Genomic DNA, 26,396 nt, shown 5'->3' on the forward strand with positions numbered 1-26,396 from the left:
GTTTAGCGCATACTTAGGCGCAGAAGATAGCACAAGATAGTGCATATTTGCATTATAATTTTCTATCAGGAATGCTTAAAATCACCCGTTCGCCGCTGCCCCTTCTACACTCATACATTTGGAACCATGAGAAAATAGACATTTATTGTTACAACGTGGGACCTCACTATGGTATACATAGTGTGAAACACTTCAAAACGAGAAATCAACCTTAAATTGTCAATAAAAATTATCAAAGAACGGAAAGGAATGGATGTGTCATGTCAGACTGGACAAAATGAAATAAATGAAGTCAGACTCTCTGCTGAAGATATCAGCTGGATGTTTCTTTTTGAATCTAATGTCAGCAGGAACTTCTTCTCGTGGTTAGCTTATTCATTTATCACTATTTCTTGTTTGCCAACAAACGACATGAAAGGGTGATATAAAGGCTACTAAATGCATTTTGTTAAAGATACATAAAAGTGAGCCCAGGATAGCATCTTTATCTTTGGTACTAAATACATTGAAAATAGGGCTGCAGACCGCACCATACACAGACAGTGCCCATGGTCATGGGAAGAGGTTTTTGTCACTACGGTGACATACGCAGTTTTGACAAAATTTGGCAATGCCCAAATACCAGATAAAAATCTCATTTTCTTCTGTTTTATTTGCTTACATACACTTATTTAATATTACCAAAGGACGCTATTTGGTTGGGCAAAAGTTTTCCAAACATAAACAAAAGTATACATGTAATATATATCTTTTTGTTACTGACATTTGGCTTATCTGTCATACACATAGTATATACACATATACATGCATACAGGAAAAACAGCGTAAAATTGACCGAAAAAAAAAACGTAAGAAGATTGATTTTACTCTTAGAAAAGTAGTTTTACCATCTTATTTGATTTTCATATTTCCTTCTGTATATATATTTCCGTCCATATACAAAAAATAACACAATAATATCAAACATGGAAGCTCTAAATAGAATATCAACATTTATTGTTTACCTATATAAATTCTGTAAAAAATCGGCTTGTTTTTCACAATAAAATATGAACAGGCAGAAACGTTTCCGTATTGCACTTTTAAAATTTCGTATTGTACCTTCCGTATGGTATGCTGCCGGACTACTTTCATTAATATGCATGACCTGACACAGTTCTGTAAGTAGCGCACATAAATTTCACTTAACTCCGTTATAATATCGATCGATAAACATTGAAGATTTCGTTCAATAACAAACCAACAAACGAAAAGGTAGACGTATATAGTAAAAGGGTCATATCTCGTGGATTTTGATAATCACCGCAATGTCGCCTTGTCTCAAAACATAAAAAATGCGAAATTTAATAATCCTCGCGAGGCTTTTAATGCGATAATTATCGTCTTAATTATCGCATCTCTTTCTTAAGTTTAGCATCGGGAAAATTTAAATCCCGCTTAAAAATGAAACATAGTTGCGAGAATTAGTAAAACCTTGCATTGTTGCACTGACGCCGGTGATAAGGGTATTTCAGACACTAGTACCGTGGATAAAAAGTTTTGTTACTTCTTGAAATGGGAAATAGCATTAGCAGGGACTGCCATTAGAAACTTGTTTCAGTATATTGATATATAATGCCTAGGAAGAATTATATCGATCAATCGTCTACAAATTTCATTCCAAGCGACAGTGCGACAATGCGATATTTTTTCTAATCGTCGCAACTATGTATCATTATTTAAGCGGACTTTTAATTTCCCGATGCTAGAATTAAGAAAGACATGCAAAAATCAAGACGATAATTATCGACTCATTGTTAAATCTTGCATGTATCTATGTTTTCGGACAGGGCGGCTATGTGATAATTATCGCATTGTCGCGTGTTGGTGAGGCGAGAATTAAAGTGGCATGAACAGGATTCCGTACCATGGTTTTGATTTTTTTAGTATCAAAACTGTCAGGACTATTCTCAAAGTTACTGTGTGAATGATTTTTCTCTACCGGAGTTGATTGTGAAATTTTGAAAGTTGTATGGTTTATGATGGAAGTCTATTTTCCATTTTATGAGATTTGCCTTACTTTAGAGCAATTGAACTGGGAGTCCATTCTATTTTATTAAAACGAAAATTTCGATAAGCCGACGCAAGAAGGGTTTCTGCGTATTTCATTACCACAATCAAACCAAGTCTGCTAAAATTATGCTTTCTTGCTTGCGGTCTAAAATTATAAAATAATTTTTATAGATTTTCACCACCAGGAAAAGTCTTTGCCTTAAGCAGCTAGCAAGCTTGTTCATCTGTGAAAGTTAAGGATAATAGTGTGAAAAGAGTTGGAAACAAAAGATTTTTCTCTTTATTCTATATAGCATAAACAACCAAAGAGAAGTAACTGCGGTAAAAATAGTCAAAGAATCAAATCCTTTGTGATTTTGGTCGCCAGCACATCAAGTTTGTTCATCGATGAAAGTTTAAAAATATCAAGCTGATAGTTTTTTCTGGCACTTTCTTTTCCAATCTAAATATTATTTCTTTTATACCCCAGTCACACATACGGCGCGGATAGCTACGTCTAGCTAAGGATAGAAACGTAGTAATCCGTATCGATCCGTACCTGAGCCGTACCTCAAAGTAGTAACCCGTATCAATCCGTACCAACACTTGGTCAAACACTTGGTCAAACCGTATTCATGAGTTATCCCAAACGTGCGAGTTTCTCCAACTTTTGAACATGCACAAAAGTTTGAACGATCCGTAGCCATTTGAGCGTGACTTTAGTCCAACTTGGTTGAAACTTATTCATCCGTAGTTAAACTTACTAAACATAGTTTTCCGTACTGAAGCGTACCTTGCCGTAGTTTGACATGATGTTAAAGATAATCGTAATGAAAACGCTGGCAAAAGGTGGCCTATATATATGAAACTTACCGACCCGTTACTAAACCTTAATGCGAACGTAGTCATGCGAATTGATCCGTAGCTGAACGTAGTTATCCGAGGCTGCCCGTACTTAAGCGTAGTTCAATGTAGTTCATCGCAGACCTGTCCACGCGCTGGGCAAGTTGTCAGGCGCATTAAAACGTAGCTCGACGTAGTACGCCGTACCTATTCGTACTTATACCCCAGTCACACATACGGCGCGGATAGCTACGTCTAGCCACGGATAGAAACGTAGTAATCCGTACTGATCCGTACCTGAGCCGTACCTTAAAGTAGTAACCCGTATCAATCCGTGCCAATTCGTACGGCTCCGGTACGGCTCGGTACGAATTACTACGTTTCTATCCGTAGCTAAACGTAGCTATCCGCGCCGTATGTGTGACTGTGGTATTATTCCCGTGCTGTATCTTTCTTTTCCCCGTTTCTCACCATTTTGTACGTACTAAGATGTACTGCTCCGTACTCATCTGTGTACGCACCCCCACATACCAATCCCATTCACACCGTACCTCAACGCACGGACATATCCGTATGTGTGACTGTAGCTTTAGCCTCTCTGTTTAAATATCGTCCATATCCACTTTTCTTCATACATATGGTTCTTTACAGTGGTATCAGAGAAAAGACATATCACCTCTTCAAATTTTTGGTCGAGATCTCCAATAAATTCATCCCTATATGTTCCAACTAATATAATAATTGGTTTGTGATAACTATTTCCAGCGAATGCGTCGATGGAAGGACATCATACGATTTGATGGTATTTTGTCCTCATTTTCAACCATGAATACATCTCTCCATATTTTACAATATAATAACACAGGTATGTACAATGTACTGAGATTGATATATAAATCAGTGTAGATATTGACCACTGCATGTAGAAACACACCGTCTGTTTATAATGTCCTGATTTATACATACTAGAGTGGTCAAGGCTGATATGAAAACGCATGGGTGAGGTCAATGATACAGGGTTGACTATAAGTTTTATTACGATTTGATGTTTTCCTGTGCAGTTTTTATTGAAAATTATCTTAAACTCTTAAATAAATATATTTTCTGCTAAACTATATATTAAAGGTGTATCAAAATTGTAATAACTTAATCCTAGATCATTACTAAATAAAAAAAGGCCTCAAAAATATTTTTATATGTGCCAATAATCATGGTACACCCTGTATGTGCATTTTTTGGAAATAAAAGTACTTTCCCCCCAATGCACAGGGCCGTCGCCGGCTTCAAAAAAGAGGTCCGGCCATGGACGTTGAAGGCGTCTCGCGAGTGGCGAAGGCAGGAGAGGGGAGAGAGCAGAAGAGGAGGGTTTGGGGGGTCTCCCCCGAGAAAATTTTAAGATTTTGGATGCCAGTATATGCGTTTTTCTTGCATCTTGAAAGCATTTTCCATTAAGATTTTCAGTCAATTTTATAACAGTTTTCAAGGATAACTATCCGACATTTGCCCAATGAATGTTGATGTATTTCACTTCTGAGTGTCAGCCAATATGTACAAAAGAAAACAACTATTTCGATCCCTCTGTGAGTCTCATCAGGCGGTGGCATCAAACTTAATGCAACGATAAAGTCTGATACAGATATCCCCGCTATAGTTGTTTTATTTTAAATTTATTTTGTTTTGTTTCTTTAATTTTTCTTCTTTGTTTGTTCTTTTTATATAAAACAATACAATTATAGACATAGTACTTGTTTAATCGTTATGCATACATGAACCTGACTCTGAGTTGCTGAATTCAACATAACATTTACCCGAGGTCATAGTCACTTATTGTAATACTTTTCAACACACAACATTATATAATTATGCAATAGTTAACATATATACAAGGTTCGCATGAACCCTCTCGTCATATTACATGTTTAACTGAGCTCATGGTTAAAATTTACCGAAAACACATCTACGTTTTTCATTCCTAGTAGTAAACTCATCTGCAATAGAGGTCATATCGGGAGTGTCTGTTCTATGCTTATGCACATGCATAGTCATAAGACTGTTGAGTCTAGTCTGTGTCATAGAGCTCCGAAGATATGTTTTTATTCTTCGCAGAGTAGAAACCTGACTCTGAGCTGCTGAATTCAACATTACATTTGCCCGAGGTCATAGTCACTTATTGTAATACTTTTCAACACACAACATTATATAATTATGCAATAGTTAACATATATACAAGGTTCGCATGAACCCTCTCGTCATATTACATGTTTAACTGAGCTCATGGTTAAAATTTACCGAAAACACATCTACGTTTTTCATTCCTAGTAGTAAACTCATCTGCAATAGAGGTCATATCGGGAGTGTCTGTTCTATGCTTATGCACATGCATAGTCATAAGACTGTTGAGTCTAGTCTGTGTCATAGAGCTCCGAAGATATGTTTTTATTCTTCGCAGAGTAGAAACCTGACTCTGAGCTGCTGAATTCAACATTACATTTGCCCGAGGTCATAGTCACTTATTGTAATACTTTTCAACACACAACATTATATAATTATGCAATAGTTAACATATATACAAGGTTCGCATGAACCCTCTCGTCATATTACATGTTTAACTGAGCTCATGGTTAAAATTTACCGAAAACACATTTACGTTTTTCATTCCTAGTAGTAAACTCATCTGCAATAGAGGTCATATCGAGAGTGTCTGTTCTATGCACATGCATAGTCATAAGACTGTTGAGTCTAGTCTGCGTCATAGAGCTCCGAAGATACGTTTTTATTTTTCGTAGAGCAGAAAATGTCCTTTCACTGGTAGCATTTGTTGCTGGAATATCTAATAAAATTTTGACGAGCGTCACAACTTCTGAATAGATTGATCGCATGGGAGGTTTCAACTTGCGAAGATATTCAAATATATCAGACAGATTAATGGAGCCACTGTCTTGCTGTGCAAAATATGTTTTCAAAGTTTCCAGCTGCACTTTCAAAGAGTCCTTATTAATGTCTTTTTCATAGAACTGTGTCACGAACGTGAATTCATCATTGTAGTTCCCAAACTCTGACTGCACTGCTTTGATAAGAAGTTCCTCAACATTCCTAAACACTTATTATCCAGGCTGATCAAATCGATTCTTCACACAGTTTATGACTTAGTCCAATGCTTCAAAGTATTTCTGCCTATACATGTCGCTTTCTGTTTGTGGAAAGAAATGCTCTGCATCTCCGAACTGAAATCGTTTCGGCATTTTTTCGTTTTCTCGGTACTGATGGTTCATTCACATCGACAGTTTCTGCCTTTTCTTTCACATTCTCATAGAATTCACTGAAACTTTCATCACTTCTCAGTTTTGTCAACGTTTCAAGTGTCAACTGAGCCAAAACTTGGCTTTCTGATGCTGAGAGATCTTGATGCTGCAGCGCTTTACTTAAATTGTCCGTGCGAGCCATGATTGAATGTCCTAGCAGAACACCAAACAGAAAGTCAAAAGATTTCATCTGCGCGTCTACACCTTTAATCCTAGCTCTCATGTCAGTTTCCTTAACTGATGAATAAGATTCCTCCCAAAGACCCTGCAGCACTTCATAAGTGTCCACAACACTTTGCAGGCTGTTTGCCCTTACAGTCCAACGCGTCGGACACAATGTTCTGAACCCCGGTGTTTCAGGAGCAAGCATCAGAAAAATATTAACACATAATATTAATTATTGATATATACACATATTCGATGAGTGGCTTCTTGATGCACGGAGTGGAAAGTCATGCCATTTGAAAATAGAATTGTATACCAAATGTAAGGGGAAAGTACTCAGACAAAACGTTTCAAAGTCATTTTGTACAATTTTTTTGTGAAAAAAAAAAGACATTGTGGGGTCGTTTTTATTCATTATCAGGGTCATATTTCACTTTCCTTAGAAGTTTAGTAGAAATTTTATTTTTAAGGAGAATGGTAATTGAAATCACACAATGACCTTTGTTCGAAACAACAAGCAGATTGTCATTTACTCCTTTCTGTCGGTAAAATCATAATCAATGAGTACATCTTCCAGATTGATTCTTTGTCAAGTCATTAACAGGAAACCAAAGGCCAACCAAATACCTACCTACCTACCTACCTAACTACCTACCTATATATCTATCTATTAAAACAGTTTAGAAATTGAGGACGCATCTCAGAGTCAGTTGATACATTAAGCCTCTATTGAGGAAGACTAATACTATAAAAGCTGCGGATGGACCAAAGAGTCACCTTATATATTCAGCAGGTATTAAAGAGGAATATTCATTACAGAAATGGAGGACGGATCCTTGAATTAATGTATATGTTACAGGCATTTTCTGAATTTAGGCATTTTATATAATGCCTGAAACTTTTAGGCATTTTGTAAAATGACTGTGTGTTTTAGTCATTTTACAAAATGACTGAATTTTCAAGGCATTTTGCAGAATGCCTGAAAATATTTGTAGGCATTTTGTAAATTGCCTAATTGAGATAAAATAAAAATAACACGGTTTATTAAACAAGAGTGTTTAGTTTACACACATTTCTCGACCTTAGGATACTGTGCTACTAAAGAGTAACTTATCTTTACAAGACACATTAGGATGACACCTGCTGTTACAAAGCTGTCCTGACTTCTGACACAAACACTGTTTAGTGTTACACCGAGACTTTGTGTTTGTACTACACATTTAGCAAAGCATTGTCCATTGCATAATGAGCCGGACTTAACAGCCTTTCTCAGAGAAATTTCATTGTGCATATTCACAGATGTAGGCGTCAAAAACATACTGTCAGCGACATCAGATTGATTCCTGGTATACTTTCCAATCAATTGACCCTCTTTCGTTCCAAGTTTATAACCTGTTTCAGTTTTTGACAGAATTATAGCCATCACATTCTTTGGATCACCCTTACCACGATCGACTGAATAAGAACATTTGTACCAATTTCAACGTCTGATAAGATTTTTTCCGACATTTTAAGCATTCTATTAGACTGCTGTTCAAGTGATCTTTCATATAAAATAATTTGTTCAGCAGCGCAAAGTTAACAAACAATTGAAGAACTGTAACCTTCGTCTCCGTTTATGGTTCCATAAATAGCATGAACAGTATTGTGACACATCGAACACTTATGCGCACTTAGGACGCATCTCAGAGTCAGTTGTTACATTAAGCCTCCATTGAAGAGGAGTACACATTCTTTAAGTTAATGACGCATATACTTTTTTGATTTCTATTAAAGAGGAGTACATACAATAAAAGCAGTGGACGCCCCTCTGAATTCTGTTTTGAAATTGAGGATGCATCTGAGTCAGTTGATAATTAAGCATCTATTGAGGAAGATTACATACTACAAAAGCTGCAGACGCACTCAAGAGTCAGCTTATACATTAAGCCTGTTTTGAAAAGGAATATTCATTGTAGAAATGGAGGACGCATCCCTGAGTCAGTGTATACATAAGGCCTCCATTTAGGAAGACTGCATGCTATAACAGCTGCGGACTCACGTCATGGTCAGTTTAAACATTAAGCCTAATATATTGAAACGGAATTTACAGTATAGAAATCAAGGACGCATGTCAGAGTCAGTTGGTACATTAAGCCTCTGCTGAAGAGGAGTACATACGTAGTGTTGAAGTTAATGTCATCTCAGAGCCTGCTTATTAAAGAGTAATACAAACTATAAAAGTTGCAATCGCTCATCAGAATAAGCTAATGCCTTAAGCATATACTAAAGACAAATATTCAATTTAGAAACTGCGGTCAGAGTTAAGAGTCAGTTGATAGATCAAGCCTTCTTTGATGAAGACTGATTACTATAAAAATGTGGAAGCATCTCACATTATACCTTTATTAAGAGTATTACACAGAATAAAGAATCGTGGACGCATCAGCTTCCAACTTTTTTTTTGTAAATTCGAAGTAAATAAATCGTAAAAGTATGAAGTTTCTGAATGCGTGTAGTTCACTGTTAAGATTATTATTAAATATTTATGTGTTTAAATATTTAGATTAGCATGTTTCTGTCAATAATTCATTTGGAAATTAACATCATCATCCGAGAATGACCAACACTTACATTCTGAATCTTTTTTTATCAAGCTAACTGAAGGATATCTGGAAATAGCTCTCTCATTTCATGACATTTCTTTAAAAAATCTTAACATTTCCACAGGACAACCATCTCACACCTGCCCCGTGGTCCATACAATTTGATACCACCTCCAAAATATTAAGGATCCCTGAGTCAGTATATTCTTAATATGGTAAGAGAAATAATTGTTATCTGACGGGTTTTAATTAATGCTACTGATAAGTTGTAAATTACTGTAGGAGAATTTGTAGTTAACTTGTACACTCAAATGTTTTTTAAAAACTGATTGCACTTTGTTCAGCTGTGATCATAGTATGGTTATACTTAAAACTTTTATTGACAAGTATTTACCTTACATAGCAAGATCACACAAAAAAAAAACAGTGAACTGCAATAACTTTTCCAACATAATAATTAATTGCTATGTAAAACATAAACTCATAATTTAAAAATAAATGCTTGCACAAACTGAGAGAAATAAAGAAATTGAAAATGTCTCTCTTTATTATACTATGACAAGACCAACAGCTGCTTATTGCAATAGCTTTTTTTTTTCAAACGTCACAGGGCCTACGCCATATAGCTACACAGAGCATGAAAGAAATAAAAGGTCCATTTAAATCTTACATTTTCCCAAAGAATTGGTACAGAACAACACAATAAAGAAAATCTGTGAGAGGATCCTTTGGATGTATACAACCCGACCAAACAAAATAATAGCCGACTCAGTTTGATGGAGTCTGTTCATGAGAGGTAATAAAATACAAATTGCAAAACCGGCTTAAGCGGAAGTCTATTATTATGAATAGTAAAATTGAATGAATTGAATTGAATTGAACCCGACCAAGCAAAATAATAGCCGACTCAGTTTGATTGAGTCTGTTCAGGAGAGGTAATGAAATACAAATTGCAACACTCTTAATGCCCCTAGCTCCGGCTTACGATACAGTCACACATACAGATATGTCCGTGCGTTGAGGTACGTTGCAGATGGGTTTGATCTGTGGTGAAGCGGACATGGATAATTACGGTGCAGTACGTCTTAGCACTGGAAAAATGGTGAGAAACGGGAAAGAAAAAGATACAGGACGCGAATAAGTACGGATAGGTACGGCGTACTACGTTGAACTAAGTTTTACTGCGCCGGTCAACTTGCCCAGCGCGTGGACGGGTCTGTGGTGAACTACGTCGAATTACGCTTAAGTACTGGCAGCATCGAATGACTAAGTTCAGGTACGGATCAATACGCATGACTACGTTCGCTTTAAGGTTTAGTAACGGGTCGGTAACCAGCATTTTCATTACGATTATCATTGACAACATGTCAAACTACGGCAAGGTACGTTTCAGTACGGATAACTACGTTTAGTACGTTTAACTACGGATGAATAAGTTTCAACCAAATTTGACTAAAATCACTCCCAAAAGGCTACGGATCGCTCAAACTTTTGTGAATGTTCAAAAGTTGGAGAAACTTCCAAGTTTGGGATAAGTCTTGAATGCGTTTTGACCAAATGTTGGTACGGATCGATACGGATTACTGTTTTGAGGTACGGCTCAGGTACGGATCGATACGGATTTATACGTTAATATCCGTCGCTAGACGTAGCTATCCGCACCGTATGTGTGACTGGGGTATTAAGCGGAACTCTATGATAATAAAATTGAATGTTCTCCACGCTTAGGAAGTCTGAGTTATTTTGGGTCACAAAGCCGTTATACCGCCCAAAAGCTGCAATATTGTCCACAAACCCACAAATGTATTTCAGCAAAGGACTGTCGTTATATTTATTTCAGACTAAAGTTTAAACAGGGTCTAAAGATAACATAACTTTTGAACTAGATCTGAGCGACACTAATACATGAATATTCTTTATTTTACCCTTCCTTGTAGAGAATATCAGCACCTCATAAACTCATTAAAAGCTTGCAGCAATGATCAAATTGCAATGTTTGACCGAGTCTTCAAAATTAGAGGAAACAATAAATAGACATTTCTGAAGAGGCTAGTCAGGAATCGGTGCCACCGCGATTTCGCATTATTTAATGCAGCGAAGAAGAAATTTACCAGTTTACGACAGACAAAAATGTAGATTAGGATCATCGCCTTTCGCACCATAAATGGAAATGGAATTTCGCGCATTATTGCACGATGCACCTGTAAAACAAGAAAAATAAATTATTAATGCTTAATCCAAAATACTTTTTAAACAAATAAATTACTCTCGACAGCAAATGAAAGTGCACAACACAGTACATCATAGTCTGGAAATAGAGCCATATAACAAAGGGAAGTAATTAAATGGGTTGCATGAACTTCTGGTCAGATATCCGAATCATGACAAACCATTTCTAGATTATAAAAGAACAGAGGAAACACAGTTTATAATTATTGCCTAATTTGCGTCCAAATTGCGCGAATCTCTTTAAAGTTATATTACATCGAAATTTCATATTTCAAAACATGAAATAATCTTCATATAGTTATTTAATAACAAGGTTATATGTATTAACAGTATTGTGTGTTACAGGTCTTAAATAATACACACTGAATACATGTACAGATTAACACAGCATAAATATGTACTTCCACTAAAATCTGACTGATTCTTTTTAATAATCAATTGAAGCTCTAAATGCGAACTTGTTTTATATATGAGGTATTATACATTTGAAGCAAATATCTAAAGATTAAGCATTTTAGTGAAAGATTGCTATTGGATATCTTTAAACAAAAACTAAACTACATTTGAAAAAGTAATCATAACACTGACAGAGTGTGGTAAAAGAATACGTCAGTATAAGTATCGTAGTACGTCTGTACCTGTTCACGTTTGTCATCATATCAATATAAGTCTTGGTGTACCTAAGGACATGAATTATTTTGTCGTCAATGAATGATGTCAACTTGAACCATTTAACATTGATAGAACCGCACATGGATGGCAACCTAACATTTAATTGGAGTCATGCAAAATATGATTCGAGTATTTTCCCTAGCCCCCAGTACTTTGATTTAAAACGGTAGATATTCTGTTATTTATATATTTTAACCCTTAACCTGCTAAATTTCTAAAATCAGCTGGCCAGTCATTCAATTGGGGCAGTAACATTTATTATTCAAATAGGTGTTCCAAAAATATTTGCAGACTGAATAAAGAACAGTGCAGACCATGGCATCTATTTGTGTATTTTATATGAGCTGTTGTCTTATCTATGTGAAAAGACACATGTTCTACCTCATATATATAACTAGGAGACTCTACGCATGTATGATAAGGTACGTCGTTCACTGGCGACACTGAAAGAATACAGACGGTAATATTTTATTCTAAATATCATTTTTTTTTTATTTTATTTTAGTAAACGAAAAGTTACAAACAGAGAAGTGTACACGGTATTTTTAGTGTTTCGGAATTTAACGGATACATAAAAAAGAAATATCTTTAAAATAAGATGGTCGGCAAATAGTAGTAAGGCAAGAATTTTGAGAGGTTATCAAATCATTTGTGTTATTCTATCATCTATCTAACATTTTGCAAACAGCAAAACTAAACACCACACTTGAACGTCTTATGTGTGTGTTTTTATTGATTTATTCATGTTATATACAGGCCGTATTTAGCTCTTTCTGTACATTGATATATGCTGGTATTTCTATAGGTTTTTATTTCATTTATAATTCTCTACTTATCATATTTTATATTTATCATTTTTGTGAATATTCTTACTAAATGTACTGAGCGAAACGTAGCTTAAAAAATATAAGCAGCGTCATTAAGGATAAACGTTTTGTCTGACATTTTGGTAGGGTGACTTCGGCCAAGAAAGTCCTATATTTCTAGGGGTAACCAGAACCCAATATTTAACAAGGCATGTTATATACCGAAGTTTTCGTAAATGTTTAACGGATACATAAAAAAGAAATATCTTTAAAATAAGATGGTCGGCAAATAGTAGTAAGGCAAGACTTTTGAGAGGTTATCAAATCATTTGTGTTATTCTATCATCTATCTAACATTTGCAAACAGCAAAACTAAACACCACACTTGAACGACTTATGTGTGTGTTTTTTATTGGTTTATTCATGTTATATACAGGCCGTATTTAGCTCTTTCTGTACATTGATACATGCTGGTATTTCTATAGGTTTTTATTTCATTTATAATTCTCTACTCAATTGGCATAAATATTGGCGAGCTGAGAAATCCAAGTCGGCGTAAAAGATGGCCGCCATAAAATGAAAAAGATGCTTTTTGTAAAAACTAAGATATTCTTTATAACATTTTGAAGAAAAAAACTGCTGGCATGCATTGTATTGTAGAATTATTGCAACACAACTTTCATACATTAAAAAAAAACAATTGTTACATTTATTTAAAGGTAAGAAAATATGTCAAAAGGTGAAATTACGACAGACATGTTTTGAAATATGAAATTTAGATATAATATATCTTTAAGAAGATTCGCGTAATTTGGACGCAAATTAGGCAATAATTATAAACTGTATTTACTGCGTTATTTTATAATCTAGAAATGGTTTGTCATAAATCGAATATCTGATCAGCAGTTCATGCAACCCATTTGATTACTACTCTCTGTTATATGGCTCTATCTCTAGACTATGATTTACTGTGTTGTGCGCTTTGATTTGCTGTTGAGAGTAAATAATTTGTTAAAAATGTATTTTGAATTAATCATTTTTATTTTATGTTTTTCGGTGGTTTATCGAAATATAACGGTGAATTATATCCTGATAAACTCACTGGCCACTCAGTGAAAATTATCAAATCTGATACCCGGATTAACGTCAAAAAGTTTACCGAGCGTACTGAAAGCCGGAAACAATATGACGATGACGTCGTTAAAATGACGTCATCTTTGCGATGCTTCCTGATAAAATTTCCCGCAAATTTCGACATTTTATTGAAATAAACACAACAAAAGTAGAGTTTTAGACATAAAATAAACAGAAAAATTGTTGGTATCGATGTAATATCACGGTAATTTCACTCGTGAACACCAAAAGTTGTTATTTTCACTCGTGGCTGCGCCACTCGTGAAAATATCACTTTTGGTGCCCACTCGGTGAAATTATAACGTGATATTACACCGAAACCAACAATTATCCTCTATATAATTAATTTTCTTGTTCACTATGATCACATTTACGATTCTAGCATGTTGCATTTTCAGATTTAAAAAAAAGAGAAATTATGCAAAAATTCATTCTTAATTCTCTTGCAATTCTCGCATTTTTCGCGTTGCCGTAACACAAACACGATATTATAAGCTTACAGGTGTATCGTGTGATAATGCGCGAAATTCCAATTTATTTATGGTGTGATTTTCGCATTTTTGTTGTAATGCCATAACATAAAATGCGATGATCGAAATCTAATTTTTTTGTCGAATTTCTTCTTAACTGCATAAAATAATGCGAAAACGCGATGGCACCGATTCCTGACTAGTCTCTTCAGAAATGTCTATTTATTGTTTCTCTCTAATTTTGAAGACTCGGTCAAACATTGCAATTACATCATTGCTGCAAGCTTTTAATGAGTTTATGAAGTGCTGAAAATCTCTACAAGGAAGGGTAAAATAAAGAATATTCATGTATTAATGTCGCTCAGATCTAGTTCAAAAGTTATGTTATCTTCAGACCCTTCTTAAACTTAAGTCTGAAATAAATATAGCGACAGTCCTTTGCTGAAGTACATTTGGAATAATATTACGGGCTTTGGGGTAATATTGCAGCTTTTAGATGGTATAACGGCTTTGTGACCGAAAATAACCCAGACTTACTGAGCGTCAATAGTGTGGAGAACATTCAATTTTACTATTAATAATAATAGACTTCCGCTTAAGCCGGTGCTAGGAGCGTGAGGGGTGTTGCAATTTCTATTTTATTACCTATCATGAACAGACTCAATCAAACCGAGTCTGCTATTATTTTGCTTGGTCGGGTCGTATACATCAAAAGGATCTTCTCACAGATTTTCTTTATTGTGTTGTTCTGCACCGATTCTTCAAGAAAATGTAAGAATCAAATGGATCTTTTATTTCATTTATGCTCTGTGTAACTATATGGCGTAGGCCCTGCGACGTTTGAAAAAAAAATCAGCTAGTGCAATTAGCAGCTGTTGGTCTTGTCATAGAGACAATTTCAATTTCTTTATTTCTCCAGTTTGTGCAAGCATTTTTTTTTAAATAATGAGTTTATGTTTTACATAGCATTTAATTATTATGTTGGAAAAGTTTTTGCAATTTACTGTTATTTGTGTGATCTTGCTATGTAAGGTAAATACTTGTCAATAAAAGCTTCAAGTATAACCATACTATGATCACAGCTGAACAAGGAGCAATCAGTTTAAAAAAATACCATCTGAGTGTAAAAGTTAACTACAAATTCTCCTACAGTAATTTGACTACTTATCAGTAGCATTCAATACAAACCGTCAGATAACAATTATTTCTTCTTAACATGTTAAGGATATACTGACTCGGGGATCCTTAACATTTTGGAGGTGGTATCAAATTGTATGGACCACGGGTTACGTATGAAATGGTTGTCCTGTTGAAATGCTAAGATTTGTTCTTAAGAAATGAATGAAATGAGCTATTTACGGACATCCTTCATTAAGTCGGATCAAAATGATTCAGAATGTAAGTGTCGGTCATTCTCGGGTGATGATATTAATTTCCCTGACGAATTATTGACAGAAACATGCTAATTTAAATATTTAAACACTTTAATATAAAATGAATATCTGAACAGCAAACTACACGCGTGAACACTACTGAGTGCAAAATATCTTTCTTTTCTCTTTCATTTAGGAATCGCCGACATGTGTAAGTAAAACAATATTTAAATTTTACATACTTAAAAGGATACTTCAGAGGGCATTTGGATTGTATATGATATCTGTTTTCAAGACTGTTTTTCGTTCGGTTGTCCGCTGAAAATTGTGTAGGAGAATGTGGGTTTGTTTCTGGCCGCTCCCACTCAACTCCTCCAACTTTGACATCTTTCCTATGCCAATGTTAAAAGCATAATTCATGTTTTTTTCCGACTTAAACAATTACTCCATTGAAATTAGTTTCACTTATTATGCCTTTGCTCAATAAAAAAAGCCCATATCTGGATGCATTGGTTATATGTACGTATATGAATGGCAAAACAAACTTCGGATTTGCACATTCGATGTCTGCAGCTGTACCTAATAAAAAGCCACCAATTTAATCCTATTCCGGAATCAGATGTGCACCGAACATTGATCTCTTCAATAACAATATGACTATATGGAACACCAACCAAACACAAACGTAAGGTAAGCTTTCTTTGTTTGGGGGAAATTCTAATTGAACCACATGCACAGACGCTTTTCGGCTTGATATTTTCATTTTATAATTTTCGTAGAATACTTAAATATAAAGATGCATTATATTTGTAACTCTCACATTTCATACACTACAGTAACTAAGGAAGTACACCTCGACGCAGAGAGTATGAGTGAACACTGATCGGAAATTCTTCCCAAAATGTGAATCAATAGAAAAACATAAAAATAAAACCCACGAAAAAAGAAAACAAAAGAAAAAAATCCCCAATACAGATATGCACCCCGCCGTATAAAATATAAAATGAAACTATTAATACGTCATATTTTTACTTGTGACGTGACGTCATGAGTGTGAAGTTGCGCACTTAAAACTGGTATAATTTTAATTTAGTAAAAACATTGAAATGAAATGAAATAAAAGAAAGTTTGTTTCTATCCTTCACCCGTAAACACCAGGTTTCATATTTTCACTCTTGGATGCGCCAAACGAGAAAATATTACATCAAACATTTAATGAGTTAAAGATATTTCGAATTTTGATCTTAGACCGAATCAAACAATTAACATTTAATTATGTCCTTTTTTCATTTTAGATAAACTCACAGTCTTCATTTTATCAGTATGTGCGCTCTCAGGTATGTATTTAACACAGATGTAATGTGACAGAACAGAATTTTTATTCCATGCTTCTTACATTTTCTTTTCAAGCACATTTTATATTCCCAGTTGCGGCTGTCAAACACTAATAAAGTATTCTAATAAACCAGTACCTATTACATTATTTTTTCCCAATAAATTGTGTCCTAAATGTCTGACCTTATTAAATTAAAATAAATCATTGTGAATGTGTCTTTTACTATGATTTAAGGCCACCAGTACGGTTGAATTTTGCAAAAACAGCCTAAAAACTCTTACAACGAAAGTTTATGTATACGTCTACATATGTACACTTAACTGTAATGCTTACTTGCGATCATATCTTTACAATTTATGCAGTTTTTCCTTCTGCCTGAATTGTAGAAAATACAAACTGGTATGACATACAGTTGTTCTGATTTATTTCCACAAGTTTTTAAGCTAGATGCGATGTAATATTTCTTATTGTTGAACTAATGCTGTTGTTGACTTTCTTAAAACAGCTGTAACATCCAGCAGCGGCACTACATCCTCTAATTTGATAAGATGTCGGCTATGTAATAGAGCTAGCACACTTTCAGACTGTAACAAACTTGTCACATGTGATAGTACTTTGGAGGTAAGTGTTGCGCATCCATAGATTTTTAAAGAATTCGTTCATATCTCTTTTTCTCCTCCAGTCTTGTCCATCTACGTTTTCTTTTTTCGTTTCATTATCCCTAATTTCCTGCCTTTATTATCGTTTTCGTTTGATTACTTTCTGTTATGTCTTCTTCTGATCTATTGCCGTCTTCTCATGAACCATATTTTTCAGTCTGTCTTCTGGTCCTTCTTCTTCTTCTGCTCTATTTTCTTCTGACTGTTACACATTTTTAACATTACTAGAACTGTTGCGTGTGTTCATTTTCATTTCGATTTTTGTATGTATTTATATTCATAAGGGATGTTGTATGTTTATCTTTTAAGGCGTAAAAAATTTGTTGGTTTCCGGTATCCCGACCTACCCTAAATTTTTGGCCCGACCCTACATGTTTTTATGGCCTTGAAGAATAATGTTGTCAGCTTTTTATCAAAAAGTTGCAAAAATACAAGTTTTATGCTTTTAACATGATCAGTGAAGTTAGAAATGAACTTACTGATGCTCTGAAGGCATAATCTCCTTATTTGTATTCATGTTTTACCTTTCATTAGGACTGTAGCATGTGTTTATTTTTCATTAGGACTGTAACATGTGTCAATCTTTCATTATCTTTTAGCACTGTAACATGTGTTTATTTTTCATTAGCACAGAAACATGTGTTTATTTTCTTTAGGACTGTAACATGTGATTTTTTTTCATTAAGATGGTACATGTGTTTTATCTTTATTATGACTATAACATGTGTTTATCTTTCATTAGGACTGTAACATGTGAATTTTTTATTGGGGCTGTAACATGTGTTTAACTTCATTAGGACAGTAACACATGTATATTTTTCATTAGGACCGTAACATGTGTTTATTTTTCATTAGGACTGAACATGTTATTACCTTTCATTAGGACCATAACATATGCTTATCTTTTATTAGGACTGTAACATATGTTTTGTTTTTCATTATTACGGTAACATGTGTTTATCTTTCATTAGGACTGTATCATGTGTTTGTTTCTCATTAGGACTGTAACATGTGTTTGTTTTTATTAGTACTGTTACATGGACGAGCTGTATACTGATCAGCTTACTGTAGTATACGAAGGTGGCTGCAGGTCGAAAGACGTAAGTTTTCTTTTCCATTTGTTTTTAAATATAATTAAAAGTTAAGTTCTCTAAGAACTAGTCGGGAAAATTAATGTACTTTTGCCCAGATCGTATACATCTTACATGTTTATACACTCGAACGAGAAGTAATAAATATGGTTCTGTGGTCTCGGCCCTATGAATAAAAACCCCTCAAAATCTCAGTAGATCTTCAGATATTGAGCTGGACAATAGCTATTTCATTGGAATTTTTGTGTTGGTTTTATTTATTGTCAAATACTTTAAATGTAAAATTCTGTGAAATTATCATAAAATTGAACACGTATCTCAGCCAAACTGTACTCCGCCAATGTAAACTGGCGCATGAGTTGTACGACTAAGTAACACATTGGATTCCTTATAATTTGCCTACAACTATTACCGTCTAGGTATGTTCCCAGTCAGGAAGAAAGAGGAGAGCCGATCAAGTAACTTGCTCAAGGTATTCCTCATTATATATCATATCCATCTTTTCACGGTATCTAGAATAGGCAAATAGCGTGTCGATTCGTCATTATGACAAGATTAGATTCAACAGCACTTGGTTCAAAGTGTCCTTCAGTGTGGTGAAAACTTATTCACAAATTTCTGTGCGTAGTTTTTCAAAATAACGGCAAACTTTTCCAGACACCATTTGCAGTAATCTTATGACAATAAAGCGAGCTGAAGATGCCGAGTAATATTGATATGTTTCTTTAAAGACGTCACTCCAAGTTTCAGCCACGAGTAAAGGCGCAATTCGTTAAAGTATTTTGCGATAGAAAACTAAAGTTATAAAACCAATAAGAGCAAGAAAAAAAGGTAGCTTAACAAAATATTATTTTCAGATGTTGTGATTTTGAAGAGGACTGTAACAAACGTCTTTGTGGCATAAAAGATGGTAAGAAATTTATCCTAAGCACTTGGAACGGGTTTTTAATTTTAATACGTGAAATGATTCATTAACATAACTTAAAGCAATCGACGTGTTTTAGAACTTGGTCAAATGCACTTCACTTTCAAAATCGAGGGACGAATGCAACAAATTCTAAATGTTTCCTTATTTATATGCACTTAAACCTCTTTCGTATTTATCACTTGATATATAAGTTAATTTTATGACTCCGAACCGTCTAGTGGAAAATCGCCCGCTTCGCTTCGAGTGAGGGAGGCCGTGTGTTCGATCCCTGGCTGCGTCATATCAAAGACGTGAAAAATATACAGTTTAGTAGCTTTCTCGCTTGGCGCTCAGCATTCAGAGGATAGTGCTAGGACGGGTCAGCCCGATGTCAGTATACTGTGACTGGGTGGGGTATCAAGTCACGTGTCTACGGCGTGATATTCCAGTGAGGCAGCACTATGAAGTTGGGTATTGTGTGTACTGCTACATGTATACACCGTCGTTTATATGGCTGAAAAAGTGTTGAAAAAGACATTAAACCGGAACACATTCGCACACGCACACATATACACACATGCACGCGCGCGTACGTACGCACACACATGCACACACAAAATATGCCTATGTCGGCTGTTCTTCGATAAATAAATATTCATTGGATATACCGGTACGAGGAATTGAAACTAGTATAGGACTGACACATTTGTTGTTTTAAAGTAGCTATACTTTAAATCTTTCAAATCAATTTAGAAAGGAAAACTCCAAAAAAACTATAACCGATTCATTTTTTTTTAAATTTAACGTCGCACCGACACGTGATAGGTCATATGGCGACTTTATAACCGATTCAATCAATTTTCTATTTCACATTGAACGGTGCCTTCTTTTCAGATACTGTAAACTCGTCTCAATGTTATTCTTGCGATCACAGAAATTCCGAGCAATCTGAAGTAAAGGACCCAAGGAAATGTGTCACATTAGACACGTGCCAGCCCAACGAGGTATAGTTTTAGTGTTGTTAGACATACCCATTACAGTATTAAATAGTTTGCTTTGTTTCTTTAATTCTGTTCTCATTAACACCAGTGTTGAAGAAAGTCTTGGAAACTGTTTACTTTGCAATTTACTTTCAATATAAAAGTATATATCATTTTCCTATTGTTTATTTTGTTTGTATATCAAAAGAAAAAACCTTTTGTTTCAAATGGAAACATTTTTAATTCTGTTTTCGTTCGTTCATAAATGTGTTATGCTGTACCTACAGATGTGTTATGCCAACCAGGCCGACATTGGCGGCAAAGCCTCCTTCTTTTACGGTTGTATGAGCAAACTGGTAAGTTTTTAATTCTATAGTTCAATCTTAAGAGCAGGGAGTTGTAAGCGCCAGTAAGTAGGTATGCTCTGCCAACTTGAGGATCGTGTAACTTTTAGCCTGATAAACGGGTCCATCATTCAGTTTTGGCAATACCATTTTTCATTTGAAGGGATGTTCATAGAAAATTTACTGACCAAATAGCGGACAGTGCCGACCACGATCTTGGTCCGCATAGGTCGCAAAGGCAGAATCACATGCCGCCAGCAGGTTAAAGGTTAAAGTATCCCATAGATTTGTGTTCGGCTAAATTTCAATACGTACACAATAAGCAGTACAACGTGTATTGGAAAGACTACCTTAGGGAAGACAACTGGTCTCTTAACACAGCGTAATTTATTCTTTATTACAACACGACCAGCAAATGACCTACATACATGTAGAGCAAAATCTATCTCGGGTTATTCTGCAATAACCCACGCGCGTTCAAAGACATCATCTGATCTAGGTTCGTAGCACGGTCGTAAAAAGTAGTTACCATTTTTTTCTGTTGATACTAGTATGTCGTGTTAGAATCAAAATAACAAGATCCCAAGTGTGATTTATCGTAGAATAACCCAAGTTTTTCGTTCTTATGTGAAACAATATATCACTCAGGCCAACGGCCTTCATGATATATTCTTACGCATAAGAACTCATACACGGGTTTTTCGTTATTCTACGATAAACCACACTTGGGAACTTATTATTTCTTAAATCAGAAAAATTTGTCTCTGAATGCAAATGGTCTATCAATAGATAACGTAATTTGTTCTTTAATAAACAAAAAGTAACTGAAAAAGCGGTTTCTTAATGTAAGAGATATGTCAATAGACGTGCTCTCTACGTAGGATGAAAAAAATATCCTAGTACATATTTACGTCTTAGCTTTACTAACTGGCTATGTATGGTTTTCAGTATATAGTTTTTCTCATTATTTAATTGTTTTTAAGACTTAGTATAAGATAAAGAAAGAACTGAATTAGTAAATTCAGGCCTTTGAGTGTATCAGATTAAAAAGTTACACTCTTCTCTACCATCTTCATATGGAAAACATGTTAAACTTTACAAAAATGTAAAAAAAATCGTTTAGAATACTATATATGTGTCCATAGGAAACAGGTGCCCTCTCACCAACCCCCACACTCCTGTCACTGTACATGGTTTTATGACTCTATGTGAAACATTTTAAAGACATACGGAATACAAAATTTTTAGCCCTTTATGTGTATTTTCACAAAGTCAAGCCATAACACTGATCTCGTTGTTTAAAATTTAAATCAGAACACCAGGTGCGCAATTTCACATGCTATATAACAAACTCCTAAAATTGTATGACTCTAAGTCAAATACTGTTTGAGAAACACGAACTTTTATGCCTTTTTATGCATATTTGGTCTAAAGCAAGGGCTATTACTCTGGTCTGATCGAGTGATATCTCTGACTAAACCCTAGATGCACAGCTTTACGTGCTGTGTAATATTATTGATATAATCCTAGTACAAATACTTTTTTAGATTCATGCGACACAAACATTTTTGTGACTATGTCAAGGCAATAAATCTGGCCTAGCTATGCGAGATCTAAATGAAAACTTCAGGCACACAACTTTCCATGCAAAATAACAGTCCTCTGAGGTTTGATGACTCTTGGCTTGGTCAAGTAGTTTTTAAGAAAAGCACGGCACAAATTGGGGTTAGGGGGAGGGGTGATGCACAAAAATAAGATATTTATTTGATTATACAAAAGTCATTGTCCAAAAAGTATGGCTTACCTACTTTAATCGCCTTTACTGTTTTAACCAATACAAAGTAGGGAAAACTTCCCGATCGGAAAACAATCTTTAAGATTTTCCCTTCTACCCGAACAGGAAACTTGATACTAAATATAGTAATTTGATAAATACCATTTTTTTTCTTTGATTTTGCTTTGTCAGAAGGCCCGGTGCGTAAGAATATACATGGTATAATTGAATAAAACAGACCCTTGTGAGCCTGAGATTCTTTTCTACATTTCTACCGTTCAAATTTGTACATGTATGCATGTCCTAACACTTATTTATTCATTTATATAATTTCTAGATTTCAAAGTTTCCTGAATTTGAAATCTGACTTCCCAGTCGGGAAAATGAGATATATAATTATGTCTCCCCCAGGAGACATATTGTTTTTGCCCTGTCCGTCCGTCCGTTCGTCCGTCCTTCCCTCCGTCCGTCCGTCCGTCCGTATGTCACACTTCATTTCTGAGCAATAACTGGAGCACCATTTGACCTAGAACCTTCAAAACTTTATAGAATTGTAGTGCTGCTGGAGTAGACGACCCCTATTGTTTTTGGGGTCACTCTGTCAGAGGTCAAGGTCACAGGGGCCTGAACATTGAAAACAATTTCCGATCAATAACTAGAGAACCACTTGACCAAGAATGTTGAAACTTCATACGTTGATTGGTCATGAAGAGTAGATGACCCCTATTGATTTTGGAGTCACTCCGTCAAAGGTCAAGGTCACAGGGGCCTGAACATTGAAAACCATTTCCGATCAATAACTAGAGAACCACTTGACCCAGAATATTGAAACTTCATAGGATGATTGGTTATAAAGAGTAGATGATCTCTATTGATTTTGGAGTCACTCCATCAAAGGTCAAGGTCACAGGGGCCTGAACATTGAAAATCATTTCCGATCAATAACTTGAGAACCACTTGACCCAGAATGTTGAAACTTCATAGGATGATTGGTCATGAAGAGTAGATGACCCCTATTGATTTTGGGGTCACTCCATCAAAGGTCAAGGTCACAGGGCCTGAACATGGAAAACCATTTCCGATCAATAACTAGAGAATCACTTGACACAGAATGTTGAAACTTCATAGGATGATTGTACATGCAAAGTAGATGATCCCTATCGATTTTGTGGTCACTCCATTAAAGGTCAAGGTCACAGGGGCCTGAACATTGAAAACCATTTCCGGTCATTAACTTGAGAACCACTTGACCCAGAATGATGAAACTTCATAGGATGATTGGTCATGCAGAATAGATGACCCCTAACGATTTTGGGGTCACTCTGTTAAAGGTCAAGGCCACAGGGGCCTGAATATGGAAAACCATTTCCAATCAATAACTTGAGAACCTCTCGAACCAGAATGTTGAAACTTCATAGGATGATTGTTCATGCAGAGTAAATGATTCCTATTGTTTTTGGGGTCACTCCGTTAAAGGTCAAGGTCACAGGGGCCTGAACATTGATAACCAGTTTCGATCAATAATTTGAGAACCACTTGACCCAGAATGTTGAAACTTCATAGGATGATTGAACATGCAGAGTAGATGATCCCTATTGATTTTTGGGTCAGTCAATTAAAGGTCAAGGTCACAGTGGCCTGTTCATGTAAAATCATTTTTTGGAAACAACTTGAGAACCACTTGACCTACAATGTTGAAACTTAATAGGATGATTGGACATGCAGAGTAGATGACCCCTATTTATTTTGAGGTCACTTGATCAAAGGTCAAGGTCACAGGAGCCTGAACAGTGACTTGAGAACCACTATGCCAAGAGTGTTGAAACTTCGCGGGATGACTGGACATGCCAAGTAGATGATCCCTATTGCAGCCAACCATCAGTGTCTCTTTGACTTTCGCTCCTGACCCCTATTGACTTCTTTCCTATAGGACTTTGCATTGGGGGAGACATGCGCTTTTTTACAAAAGCATTTTCTAGTTTACATTAAATTGCTAATAAATTTATGGGAAATTTACTGAAATGTTCTAATACTATATACATGTTGTAAGAGCTCATATAAACAAAACTGAGCAAAGTCCCTAGAAAGACGTAGGAAAACAAACTAGAAGGGAAAAAAATTACAATGTTTATTCTAACTACCACAGCAATCTAAAACGTTGAACAGAAATTTTATTAGTGCATTTAAAAGATCTTGGACGGTAGAAAAATACCTCAGGCTCACAATGGTGCATTTTATTTAATGATACCATGTTAAGTCTTTTGCACCATGCCTTTTGATATAAACAGTAAAAATGTGATTTTGCTTCCCGAATAGGAAGCAAGTCTCAATCAAACCAAGCCTGCAACATTTTCGTTTATGTCTTGTTGAGCGACCTGTGGAGTTTCAACATTTTCTATTTTATTATATCTAGTATCAAGTTAAGGGAAATCCCATAGATTGTTCTCCGAACTGGAAGTTTTCCCTACTGAGTATTTGTAATGAATGTAGATATATTTAACAACTAAAATGCTGAAATAAATATATTTTATACCCTCAGTTGAAATTCATTGATTTAGAATATATTGTATTGTATGTTTGAAGGAAGAGCGATAGTGTCATAGTGTCCAAAATTCTGAAACAGAATTACAGAATAACTATAGCGTCAAGACTTTTATATTCGGTTTCATAGTTTTTTAAGTCTGTTCATACGTTTTAATATCTTCAGCGATGCGGAATTCTTATGCAACATGCATACGAATATTATAAAGTCTGTGTGGCTAACGTCACTGCACCGCCCTTTGGAGACCGGCTTAACTATTGCGGATACACTGCCAAACGATCAACAGATCTATGTCATTCCTGCTGCGACTACGGCGGGTGTAACTACGGAACATGTAAAGAATTAAACGGTACATGTATCATTTTCCTTTTTTAAGGTGGTGTTGAAAGTAATATGCAGGTGTTTTTGCATGATATGGTTGTGAACTTTGATAATTATTCTTACTTGAGATAAACTGGAATAACCCGTTTGGTTGACCGAAATGTGACCACTGATATGTATTCTCCAGTATGGACATATTTATGATAGAAAATTATTACGTGGAACTATACTTATAGTACGGTGACTATAACCAAAAGGAGGAGTTATTGGACAATAGCTATAACTTTTATTGTCTTTGTAAAATAGCAGTGCAAAACATAGTATAAGCACTTTAAATTCGAACGTTTTCAACATCTTCATTTCATTTTCAGATCGGATGTTTAGTCTGGCAATTCAAGGGAAGTTTGACATGAACACACTAAAACCTACATAAATATTAGAAACGAGCTGTTGCATGTCATCGGCATTCTTTTCTATAAGAAAATAAAAAATGACATGTAGTACTGAAAGGAGTTTTTAATTTTCATTATAGCCAATTTTCCAATTTCTAAAAATATTTACCATAATTTATAGTCTGCCAAACTGGTAATATTTTCTGATCCTTTGTAATCATGGTGTCCATTCAACATATGTGTAATAGAGTTCCGCTTAATCCGGTGCTAGAGGGCGTTGGATATGTTGCACATTTTTAATTACCTCTCATGAACAGACTCAACCAAACCGACTCTGCTGTTGCTGTTCTTGGTTGCATTCTTTGCTTCCAAAGGATCTTTTTACAGTTTTTATTCCATAATTATTATAACTGGTCACTGGCTGAACAATGGTATACATA

At 35.3% G+C, this 26,396-nt stretch overlaps 1 protein-coding gene across 1 annotated transcript; it reads left to right on the forward strand.

Moving 5' to 3' along the window:
• The first annotated feature begins 12,221 nt into the window (after nucleotides 1–12,221).
• Nucleotides 12,222–26,073, forward strand: LOC128546584 (uncharacterized). Its single transcript, XM_053517425.1, has 11 exons — nucleotides 12,222–12,287; nucleotides 15,807–15,821; nucleotides 16,906–16,947; nucleotides 17,452–17,567; nucleotides 18,634–18,705; nucleotides 19,116–19,168; nucleotides 19,554–19,606; nucleotides 20,498–20,607; nucleotides 20,871–20,939; nucleotides 25,409–25,592; nucleotides 25,936–26,073. Exons 2-11 carry the CDS (start codon nucleotides 15,818–15,820, stop codon nucleotides 25,995–25,997), a joined length of 765 nt encoding a protein of 254 aa, XP_053373400.1. The 5' UTR covers nucleotides 12,222–12,287; nucleotides 15,807–15,817; the 3' UTR covers nucleotides 25,998–26,073.
• The last annotated feature ends 323 nt before the right edge of the window (nucleotides 26,074–26,396 follow it).

This window comes from Mercenaria mercenaria, chromosome 11, assembly GCF_021730395.1.
Source record: "Mercenaria mercenaria strain notata chromosome 11, MADL_Memer_1, whole genome shotgun sequence".
Taxonomy (NCBI): Eukaryota; Metazoa; Mollusca; class Bivalvia; order Venerida; family Veneridae; genus Mercenaria; species Mercenaria mercenaria.

Excerpts from the sequence above, each read along its gene's own strand:
- LOC128546584 (XM_053517425.1), top strand. Across the intron at positions 18,706-19,115 it reads GTGGCTGCAGGTCGAAAGAC|GTATGTTCCCAGTCAGGAAG; the intron begins GTAAGTTTTCTT and ends ATTACCGTCTAG. Across the intron at positions 20,940-25,408 it reads ACGGTTGTATGAGCAAACTG|CGATGCGGAATTCTTATGCA; the intron begins GTAAGTTTTTAA and ends TAATATCTTCAG.